The sequence below is a fragment of the Pseudorasbora parva genome, chromosome 8 (assembly GCF_024679245.1).
Source record: "Pseudorasbora parva isolate DD20220531a chromosome 8, ASM2467924v1, whole genome shotgun sequence".
In the NCBI taxonomy this organism is placed as follows: domain Eukaryota; kingdom Metazoa; phylum Chordata; class Actinopteri; order Cypriniformes; family Gobionidae; genus Pseudorasbora; species Pseudorasbora parva.
In genome coordinates this window covers 9,983,175-9,995,668 of record NC_090179.1, presented here as the reverse complement: position 1 = coordinate 9,995,668, position 12,494 = coordinate 9,983,175, and the positions used below count along the sequence as shown (strand labels likewise).

General features: G+C 36.7%; 1 protein-coding gene across 1 annotated transcript; it reads right to left on the bottom strand.

Moving 5' to 3' along the window:
• Nucleotides 1–114: 114 nt before the first annotated feature.
• Nucleotides 115–12,362, bottom strand: ech1 (enoyl CoA hydratase 1, peroxisomal). Its single transcript, XM_067450066.1, has 10 exons — nucleotides 12,080–12,362; nucleotides 10,863–11,031; nucleotides 9,039–9,127; nucleotides 8,593–8,717; nucleotides 5,790–5,838; nucleotides 5,169–5,233; nucleotides 4,973–5,043; nucleotides 4,810–4,881; nucleotides 2,533–2,683; nucleotides 115–583 (listed from the first exon to the last, which is right to left on the bottom strand). The coding sequence occupies exons 1-10, from the start codon at nucleotides 12,108–12,110 to the stop codon at nucleotides 479–481; spliced, it is 927 nt and encodes a 308-aa protein (XP_067306167.1). The 5' UTR covers nucleotides 12,111–12,362; the 3' UTR covers nucleotides 115–478.
• Between the last annotated feature and the right edge of the window lie 132 nt (nucleotides 12,363–12,494).

Genomic DNA, 12,494 nt, shown 5'->3' with positions numbered 1-12,494 from the left:
TGAATGCCTTCCCGGTGTGTACAGTGTGATATAATGAACACCTGAAACTTGGACGCGGAGATAAGCACATAATATCCACGCTGCGACGATGTTCATATTACAAAACCAAACTAGTTTCTCTTTTAGTTTTTTTTAATTTAGATGCAAAACTATCATCACAGTTTATACACACTATAACATCCCATCATTAAATGGAGGACACTGTCAAATAATCAAACCATCAATCATAAGGTACCTGTACACATTTAGTTTTAGTGTGCATTCAAGCACTGAACATGTTTAGCATTATTTGGTTATTTATCTGACATCCTTGAGCCAGAATTTATAGGCACCCATAGAAAATATTAAATCGAACTTTCATTTTAATTAACCAGTCCTAGACCCAAATCAAAAGAGTTTGCGTTCACTGAAGGTGAAGACGAACTTGAAACACGCAATCGCAAGATATCGAATTTAACCCAGCAGGGTGTGCAGACTCTCAGAGCTTGGAGAAAACGATTTCTTTGAGGCTTTTCTTCTCCATCGCTGCCTGCGCTGACTTCATTAAATCTTGGGTTTGGAGCATGCTCATATTCCAGGTGTTCTACACAAACAAACAGGAAACACAAGGACAGTTTCTCAGTTTATTCACTGGATGACAAATGTGGTTACTGTTTATCATAAGACACACTGATGAGCTTGATGGCTGAATCCTACATTGAGCCGCATTCATGTTTTTATTGTTGTGCTCAAAAGTTTACACACCCCTTGCATAATCTGCAAAAAGTTCATTATTTTTAAACAAAATAAGAGGGATCATACAAAATGCATGTTTTTTATTTTATTTAGTACTGTCCTGAATCAGAATTTACATAAGTAATGGTAACATATGGTCCACAAGACAAAAAAAAAGCTGAATTTATTCAAATGACCACAATCAAAAGTTTATTAACCCTTGACTCTTAAAGGTCCCGCTCTTCGCGATTCCATCTTTCAAACTTTAGTTAGTGTGTAATGTTGCTGTTAGAGCATAAATAATACCTGTAAAATTATAAAGCTCAAAGTTCAATGCCAAGCGAGATATTTTATTTACCAGAAGTTCCCTTTCAAAGCCCACAGCGAACGGCCGGTTTGGACTACAGCAGGAAGTGGAGGGATGTAATGACGTCACTAGAACTGTTTGTTGACTAACCCTCCGCCCACAAGAACACGCAAAAAAGCTTGTTGCTCTCCCACGTGGAGGGCACATTCAGCGCTTGCATCTCCCCGTTTTGGTAAGAGGCGGGACCTTTCCGGGTAAAGTGCACTAAGCTGCTGTCCAATCACAACACGGGAAGCGCTGGCCCAATCAGAACTCGTTACGTGTTTCTGAAGGAGGGACTTCATAGAACAAGGAAATCATCAGGCCGTTTTTAGGACAGAGGAAACAGCGCTGTACAGATAAGTCAATTGTGTGAAACGCAAAATATGAACTCATGTTATATAATCAAAGCTTCGAAAACCTGCGAAGAATGGGACCTTTAATACTGTGCGTCGTTCCCTGGATGATCCACGGCTGTTTTTTTTGTTTTGTGATGGTTGGTTGGTTGTTCTCGAGTCTCTTGTTTGTCCTGAGATCCTCCAGGTCCTGCACATTCTTTAGTTTTCCAGCATCTTTTGCATATTTGAACCCTTTCCAGCAGTGACTGTATGTTTTTGAGATCCATCTTTTTACATGGAGGATGATTGAGGGACTCAAACACAACTATTAAAAAAGGTTCAAACATTCACTGATGGAAACACAATGCATTATGAGATGGGGCTGAAAACTTTTAAACAGGATGTGCTATTTTTTTTCTTATTTAAAATATCAATTACATTTAGTACTCCCTTCAGAAGAAACATTACAATAAGGTTAATTTACCTTGATCTTCAAAAAATAAAGTGAATATCAAACCTAAAACTAACTTTGCCTAGTGGTCCGGAGCATTTTGTTGTGTTATGGCTTGTTTCTGTTGTGTTGTAAACTTAGTTTGCTTTTAAAATTTCGGTCATCGTAAAAATCTTATTAAGGACAGCACTAAATAAAAATATGTATTTATGGTCTCTCTTATTTTGTGTTACAGTTAATGAGCATTTTTATTAAGGCAGCGTGTTATAAATTACTAGTGATATTTAATTAATTAAATTTATATATTTTAGGAGATGTGTAAGAGAAAATTGTAGCATAAAATGAGATTATAGTTTGAAACACATTCAAGAAAAATGTGCTACAACACTCCCTGATCCCCCCCTACACAACAAGACAGACACAAAATATGTGTACAGGCACATACTAATTAATCTCTTGTTTGCTTGGTGGGAGAAGAAAGACAAATTCAACACATTTTTATTTAATAATAATTGTTTCCCTCTGTATCTTTACTTTTACCTCTTAGCAACCTGTTATTTTAATATCCATATACAATCTGGATCTATGGTTTTCTGTATTTTGCCTTATTATTCATATGATATTATTATGTAACTTTGTAATTTTATATACACTTGTATGTGTGGATGTTTGACTGATCTCACCATGTAGTTAAGGGCATCTGAAACACTGTGGTCTCTGGAGTAAATGAGGTTGACTTTGGTTCCCTGCACTGCTACAGGACTTTTGCTGGCAATCTCTCCTGCCATCTCCAGAGCTCCGGCCATCATAGTCTCTTTATCTGGGAACACACGACTGTGGACAAGAGAAAATATAAACGCACACGTCTACTAAAATTGACAAACTTATGTTCCACAGAAGTATACACTCACTGCCCACTTTATTAGGTACACCTTGCTAGTAATAGGTTGGAGCCTATTTTGCCTTCAGAACTGCTTTAATTCTTCATGACATATTCAACAAGCATCTCACAGTTCCTGCAGATTTGTCGGCCACACATACAGATCTCCCATTTCAGCACATCCCAAAGATGCTCTTCTGCATTGAGATCTAGGGACTGTGGAGGCCATGAGTTTAGTGAACTCACTGTCATGTTTAAGAAACTGTCTGAGATGATTTAAGCTTGGTGACATGACACGTTATAATACTGAAAGCAGCCATCAGAAGATGGTACATTGTAATGCTGCCTGAATCATAATCATCCCGACTGAGCCTTGTTTCTCCAATCTTTCACCTGAAGGAGTTTTGGTTCCTTGCCACTGTCACCTTTGGCTTGCTTAGTTAGGCACAAAATGTTCAACTATATTACTGATCTGACTGTACTAACACTATTGGATGAGAACTGAAATGATCTGGACGATGGCATCAGCCATCTGCGTCTAGCCGAAACAAATTTTGTTGCATTATTTTTCTGTTATCACTGTAAAGCTGCTTTGAAATAATGTATATTATAAAAAGCGCTATGTAAATACAGCTGAATGGACTTGTGCTCATAAAGGGATAGACATGGTCAGCAATAATACTCAGGTACACCAAACTGATGCCACAGAACTAGCGCTGATGAAAGCTGACTGTGTTGTCCTTTAGACATCTGTCTATTTCTGCAGATATATTTGTCTATATTCATCATTCAAAAAACCGACACTGCAGGCTGCAGATACACAAACCGTAAACAAAGCAGCAAGTGCTTACCTTTTGAATATAAATTTTGCTGATCACTTTCTTTATTCCACTCCACTCATGTCAATATTATAATATTTGCCCAGGAATGCTCGGTAAGACGAGGTAAAAATAGACCAGCCTTCAAGAACAGCCGTTTTGACTTCTTTGCTCACTGTTTTGATATTTATTCTCATGTAATTCTCATTGCAAATGAGCCAGTGCCTCTCTAACTGACAGCGCACCACCGATTCTACATGTTGAATCGGCCCAAAAAACCCAGACAGTGTCAGACTAAGGCCAACGGTGTGGAACATGGTGAGAAAAACTCAGCTGACACTCAAAAATGGCCAGACTTTGCCCCGACGGCTGATTGGTGTGTCCCGTGCTTAAGGCATTTAAACAACGCTCATTTGGTATGAGGGGCCCAAAGGGTGTCGTTAAAATATCCCCTACACTATTACACCACCAGCATCAGCCTGAAACATTGATATAAGGCAGGATGGACCCATGCTTTCATGTTGTTTATGCCAAATTCTGATCCTACCATCTGAATGTTGCAGTAGAAAACAGAGAGTCATCGGAACAGTTAACTTATTTCCAGTCTTCTATTGTCCGGTTTTGGTTGGGCCATGTGGATCGTAGCATTAGTTTCCTGTTCTGAGCTGACAGGAGTGTCTCTGGTGTGTCTTCTGCTGCTGTAGCTCTTCTGTTTCAAGGTTTGACGTGTTTTGTGTTCAGAGATGCTCTTCTGCACACCTCGGCTGTAGCGAGTGTTTCTTGAGTTGCTGTAGTCTTTCTATCAACTAGTCTGTTCATCACCTCTGACCTCTGGCATCAACAAGGCATTTACCATTCTCTGTAAACCCTAGAGATAAATGCATGAGAAAATTCCAGCACATCAGCAGTTTCTGAAATACTCAGACCAGCCCGTTTGGTAACAACAACTAAAGTTCACAGTCATTTAAATCACCTTTCTTCCCCATTCTTGAGCATCAGTTTATCAGATAATCTTGACCATGTCGAGTTGTCTCATGTGATTTGCTGATTAGGTGTTTGCGTTAACAAGCAGTTGTACAGGTGTACCTAATTAAGTGGCCGATTGACATGTGAAGAGGATAGCCAATCACAACAGAGGTCCTAAATCTACAGTAGGAAAGTTTTTATTTTAAAACCACTTAAGGCTATTCTATATTGTAAACATTTATATTATAATTTCAAAATAGCACATCATCTCATATCTTATAGCTTAAATATCTCACCTGACCAATCCACAGCTCTTGGCTTCATCTGCGTACATCTTCCGTGCAGTGAAAGCCAACTCATTCACTAGACTGAAAGACAGTGGGGTAAACTTAACTATCAATTGCATAAAAGCAGGGCACTGCTACTGGATCTATAAAACGCTTATGATTAAGCAAATACCTTCGACTTCCAATCACTCTGGGGAGACGCTGCAAAGTCCCGACATCAGCTGCCAAACCAATGTCAACCTCCTGAGCAGGAAAGGGGGATCAATTCAGGCATTCAAATTGAAATGTCTGCAAATCAAAGTTTATTCTCAAATGGCATTAAACAGTGAATTAAAATCATAATGACAATGCAATAAGAATGCCCACACCTTGACCTGAAACCAGGCATCCTGCGTACAGAGTCGTATATCACATGCTGTGATCAAGTCCACTCCTGCAAAGGAAGACACAATGGAATGATAACATTTACATATGTTACAAAGAATAGTTTTCTATCTGAAGCAACAAACTTCTAGCGAAGAAACTAACTTCACTAGTACAAAGTTATTAAAGCTGAAAAGGCCTATCATGAATGAATTAGTTACGAGTGTTTGCATTATGTCATAGAGCTTCCTGGCTTTGAGGTCATCTGTCCAAAAGGCCCACCAAAGTTTGGCTCAGTAGGACTAATAAATAATAAATATAACTACTCAATACTTATTGGTCATTGCTAACTATATTTTTTGCATATGTTGCATCATCAATAATTTCATAGTTAAAGCAAATTTAATGTCTGTCATAATAATATCTATATAATCATAAGCATTTATTATAATAATAATAATACAAATAAACAAAAATAGGGTACAGATACTGATTAATTAACAATCAAATAATACCAAAGAAGAAAATCTGAATGATAAATCTGTTAATGAATCATATAATGGATCTGTTCTATAAACACAATAACACAGAATGTTGTGGAAACTTTTTAACAGAGGGAAACTAACCTCCTCCTATACATGCGCCATGAACGGCCACAATCACTGGTTTTGGACACTGTGCAAAGAAACACAAGAGACATGATGAAACATGATTTGTGCACTGAGATAAAGTCTAGCTGCCATATATATATATATATATCTATGATTTCTCTCGTGCAGTCTTCACACAGATGAGCGCTTTAATCTAACGCTTAACGCCGTTGCAGAAACTTTCTAATTGTTCCGGTGAAATCAGGAAACAAAATGCACAAAAACTGTCCCTGCTCTTGATGTACAACCACCGATGGTATTCAGTTTTGATGAAAAAAAAATACAAGGGCAGATTTGAAACAAGAACTTCTGACATTAGGGAACAAGACCACTAGACCATTAGGGATTACAAGCAAAGTTTGTGAATCTATGCCTTTATTCAGGTGAATTTTTATTAACGATATATTGTGTTTAGATGCAAGAATTAAACATGAGATCTATATCAGTAAATTAACTGTTGAGTTGATTTCTATCTTAATACCAATTGTTGTACCCCCATCTTACATAAACCTGTCCCACCCACACCCAAAGTTACGGCACTGTACATACATACAGTCTTGTTCAAAATAATAGCAGTACAATGTGACTAACCAGAATAATCAAGGTTTTTAGTATATTTTTTATTGCACAGCCTTAAGAGCGTGCATATCATGAATGCTGGGTCTCATTTGTTTTCTGAGAATCTACTGAACCTACTGGTAACTTGTTTGCCACGTAGCAATAAAAAATATACTAAAACCTTGATTATTCTGGTTAGTCACATTGTACTGATATTATTTTGAACAAGACTGTATATACATTTTATATATATATATATATATATATATATATATATATATATATATATATATATATATATATATATATAGTGCCTTGTGAAAGTATTCAGCCCCCTTGAACTTTGCGACCATTTTCCACATTTCAGGCTTCAAACATAATGATATGAAACTAATTTTTGTGAAGAATCAACAACAAGTGGGACACAATCATTAGGTGGAACGAAATTTATTGGATATTTCAAATCTTTTTAACAAATCAAAAACTAAAAAATGGGCGTGGGCAAAATTATTCGGCCCCCTTAAGTTAATACTTTGTAGCGCCACCTTTTGCTGCGATTACAGCTGTAAGTCGCTTGGGGTATGTCTTTATCAGTTTTGCACATCGAGAGACTGACATTTTTGCCCATTCCTCCTTGCAGAACAGCTCGAGCTCAGTGAGGTTGGCTGGAGAGCGTTTGTGAACAGCAGTTTTCAGTTCTTTCCACAGATTCTCGATTGGATTCAGGTCTGGACTTTGACTTGGCCATTCTAACACCTGGAAATGTTTATTTCTTAACCATTCCATTGTAGATTTTGCTTTATGTTTTGGATCATTGTCTTGTTGGAAGACAAATCGCCGTCCCAGTCTCAGGTCTTTTGCAGACTCCATCAGGTTTTCTTCCAGAATGGTCCTGTATTTGGCTCCATCCATCTTTAAGAAATGGCTTTCTTCTTGCCACTCTTCCATAAAGGCCAGATTTGTGCAGTATACGACTGATTGTTGTCCTATGGACAGAGTCTCCCACCTCAGCTGTAGATCTCTGCAGTTCCTCCAGAGTGATCATGGGCCTCTTGGCTGCATCTCTGATCAGTCTTCTCCTTGTTTGAGCTGAAAGTTTAGTGGGACGGCCAGGTCTTGGTAGATTTGCAGTGGTCTGATACTCCTTCCATTTCAATATTATCGCTTGCACAGTGCTCCTTGGGATGTTTAAAGCTTGGGAAATCTTTTTGTATCCAAATCCGGCTTTAAACTTCTCTACAACAGTATCTCGGAGCTGCCTGGTGTGTTCCTTGTTCTTCATGATGCTATCTGCGCTTTAAACGGACCTCTGAGACTATCACTGTGCAGGAGCATTTATACGGAGACTTGATTATACACAGGTGGATTGTATTTATCATCATTAGTCATTTAGGTCAACATTGGATCATTCAGAGATCCTCACTGAACTTCTGGAGAGAGTTTGCTGCACTGAAAGTAAAGGGGCCAAATAATTTTATATGCCCAATTTTTCAGTTTTTGATTTGTTAAAAAAGTTTGAAATATCCAATAAATTTCATTCAACTTCATGATTGTGTCCCACTTGTTGTTGATTCTTCACAAACATTACAGTTTTATATCTTTATGTTTGAAGCCTGACATGTGGCAAAAGGTCGCAAAGGGGGCCGAATACTTTCTTCTACTATATACTATAATACTACTTTCGCAAGGCACTGTATATACACACATACACACATACACACACATTATATGGAGAAAAAGTATTGGGACACCTGACCATTACACTGTCTGGACTGTAATGACATCTCATTCAAAACACATAGACATTTTGCAGCTTCCACTCTTCTGAGAAGCTATTCCACAAAATTTTGGAGTGTTTCTGAGGGTTATTTTACCCATTCATCCAGTAGAGCATTTGTGAGGTCACCAGGCAACGATGTTGGACAAGCCTGGTTCACAAGCTCAATTCCAGTTCATCATAAAGGTGTTTGATGGGGTTGAGGTCAGGACTCTGTGCAGGCTAGTCAAGTTCCTCCACACTAACTCATCCAAATTTGTCTTTACAAGGTCTGAAAGTCAGCACAATGTACTCAGGCAGATAACATTCTCCTGGTAACCACCAATCCCAGATTCGCCCATCAGACGGCCAAACAGAACTAAGAGGTCCCAATACTTTTGTCTATATAGTGTATGCATTGAGATGTTTTTTTAAAGTACATGAATAAGATTCAAAAATAGTAACCTTTTCAATGACAGAGAAGGTCTCTTGGTATTTAGCTATGGTATTTCGCACGTTCCACGAGATCCTGGCTGTGTCGTCTCCTTCAGGATGTAGAATATCACTGGCCATGCCCATGAGGTCAATACCTGTACAGATCATTACCATTCAGTTGACGATGAAATATTCATATATGGCATATTATACATAACTATCCATCCTAAATATTTATATTTGTTAAACTTATAACCCCACTATCAGTCCATGTTGCCAAAAATATTTGTTTTATTTCAGTTGCCGGTTTTTGAATTGTTGTTGAGATAAAATATAATTTGTGCAAATTTGAAAATGTATTTTCATAGTATGAGAAATCAATCAACAAATTGCAATGAAATGAAAAGACTTGAAACTGGTCAAATTTGGAAAGGTGTTGCTAGAATAGTTGGCAAGATAGTGTTAGAAATCTTTACCGGAAGTGAAAAGCTTTCCAGCGCCTGAGAAAACCACGACACGACACTCTGAGTCTTCAGATATCTGATTGAAGCAGTCAACCATTTCACTGTAGGTCAAACAAAAATACACACACACTAATTATTTAGACAATTTTATGTCTCTCTTTCTAGTATAAATGATCAGACAGACTTTGTAAACATTTTAACATATTATTAAGTGTTATTGAACTGAAATGATTCAACACTGAACTGAACTGACTTGAGCTGAATAACAACACTAGAGCTGCTTACATCTTAAGTGAACTTTATAATTTATAAACTTTATAGTTTATAATTCAGTTCATATTAAACTGAACTGAATTAACACTGAACTGACTTGAGCTGATTAATGACAATATTGGCTTTTTAGTGCTGCTTTATAGCAGTTTGATGAAGTTTGCATCATTGATTCTGTTATTTCGCTTTGTATTACTGTATTTTATAAAGCACTATATAAATAAAGGTGACTTGACTTAAAAAATTACTACTCATGTCACTCTACACAGGAGATCTTAAAGAAAATTAAATGGAATGAATGATTCATATGGATATCAGCAGTGTTGCCACAGTTACTTTGAAAAATTAATCCGATTACTGATTAATCCTTTAAAAAGTAACTTAGTTACTTAACAGATTACTAAACTTTAAAAGTAACTAAGTAAGATTACAAGTTACTTCATTAGTTACATTCACCAGTTGCCGACAACACCCCTGCCCTGCCGCCTCAATATAGAAATGACAACCGTTTTTGGCAACACTCACTTTATTGGAAGTGCATTTTTAACAGTAACGTCAACAATGTATCTTCTGAAATTTTAAGTTGAAATTAAAAAATATTTCCTGAAAAAAACACTCTCCCCGAGATGCATGAAGAAAGCAAAAATATATATTTTCAAGCTCATTTTCATTCATTCAGTTGTCATGGCCAGTGTACCGGAACCCCAACATGCTGCTAAAAAGCAAAAACGCCTCTGCAAGTACTGTTATTAATATATGCACAAACACAATACGATCTTTTTGTTTAAAGGTAAGGTAATAAAAAGGTAAGATTTACACACTGTTACTTACAACAGTCATTGTTTTTTGTTCTTTTCACAATGACATTCGAGGTCATGATTTTAAAGCTACACTGTGTAACTACTAGACTTTTCGTGTTTTAACACTCGATGGCAGTCATGAACGAGATCAAACTGGAAGCCATGTTAAAGCTACACTGTGTAACTTTTTTAGTTTATTCTTAGCTAAGAACACTTAGTTCTTCCAAAAATATATGTGCTCATTAATGTATATTTACTTCTTTCAATTAATAAAGTATTCTCGTAAGTTTATAATATGCCATTGAAAATGCATACGGGTGAGGGGTTCGAATGCTGGTCGCCATGTTGGCCCTCCATCTTGAAAGTACATCAGCCAAAGAGGGACATACCCGTAAATTCAAGCTTCGCCTTTCGCATTTTAACATTCGATGGCACCGTGTCGAATGTGAAGAGGGGGATTGCCACGTTAATCTTGGACTAAATCGGCCACCGTAGGAATTAAAACGAAATCAGAATTGAGAGGAACAGAAAATATTATTCACTGGATTGTCATATACCTTTGCACCGCTAGATGGGGGAAAATATCACACAGTGTAGCTTTAATGCTGTTTTTTTGTGGCAGACTAAAGACTAATGACTGGTGACACCCCCCTCCCCTTTCCGTCCCGAATTTCAGCCAATCTCATCTGATCACCCTACTTAGTTGGGTGTTACTGGCATCACTGGATAGTGGATATCAGTGTGTAATATGGACATAATGTCTTACAGCCAGAATGCCTTGTTCATTGCATTGCGTTTCTCCGGACGGCAGATCTCGACGTGAGTGATGGTGTCAGCCGGCCGGCTGATGGACAGGCTGGTGAAGGGGGGCGTGGGTCCTCCTGATGAAGACATTGCTCTAACAGAGTTCAGGAAAGGGATAAACAGACCCTGTTCTAATCACAAGACACAAAAAGAAATCACAGGTTTACACTTCTGACATGCAGAGGACCGAACTATTTGAAATTAAACTGAATATATATATAATCATCACTTTATCATTCACTGGTTCCAAATAATTTTTAGTGGCTGTGCATTATATTGCAACTCATTGACATTTTAGTCAAAAGAGGGTGAGGACTTGACCCATAATACATCCCTGATCTGGCGATATATTCTATTATTATTAAGGTGACATTTACAACAAGGTTACAATAACTGGTTAACATTAGGTAATCTGAACTCACAACAAACAATACTTTTACAGCCTTTATTAATCTAGGTTAATGCTAATTTCTCCATACTCTATCCAAATACATTTTAATGCATTAATAAAGAAAATGAATTAATAATAGTGTACTTCATATGTTTACAAAGTTATAATACTTTTTATGTCAAGTTAAATGTGCACAAAGTATACAATATATATATATATATATATATATATATATATATATATATATATATATATATATATATATATATATAGTATATTGTTTTGGTTAAAAAAACGTTTGTTATCTTTCCTTCAAATATATTCCAATAGGTTTGATTTATTATTTAATAACAAAAAATGTGATTTAAGTGTCCAAATACTAATCGTAATCAATAAGTTCACCAAAAACATTATTATATTATTTATTTATATACACATTCCAGCTGGCAATTCCATTTGCATGTTATACTCGTTTAATATTTGATTCATCCATAAAATGTATTATTCCTTCAAAGAGAGAAATAACATTATTGAGTAAGTGACCTTTCACCCAGTTAGCAGAGCATGTCTGCCATGATACATTCACCTACATTCAGTCACAGATACAGACAATTAATAAATTGGTTTCAAATCGAACATTTACATTACATTTTTCCAGTGTATAATACTTAATAATGTATTATACAAACTGTAAATATTGTTAATTGTGAGTATTCTGGAAAAAATAGGGAAAAAATGTAAAAAAAAAAAAAAAAAATGCAGTTAGATGATCAAATTGTGTTACTTACTTCTGATCGCAGAACTGAACGCAAATGCCATCGGTGCCCTTTGACCAATGTTTTCACAATCACAGAGGAGCTGCAGACCTGTTTATAAAGAAGACTAACGTTACTATCACAATACTAACTGCAGTGGTGTGGGTTTAACTGCTTTAAAATAATAGGTTACTCGTCACAGCAGAACAAAAACACGGACAATATCAGTCTCTGTCTTCAAGGTGTTGTATTCTACAACTCTTATTTTTTAGGACGTAATTATGTTTATCCTGTGACGTATCGTTTTCTTCTCTTCTTCTCTGTGTAAATCTGGTGTGTGTGCACCCACAGGCACATACTGCCACCTACGGTATCTTTTCTTACAAAGCCAGAGTTTATTAGCCTACTTTATTAGCCAGAGTTTATTAGTTCACACACGTTGCTGTAT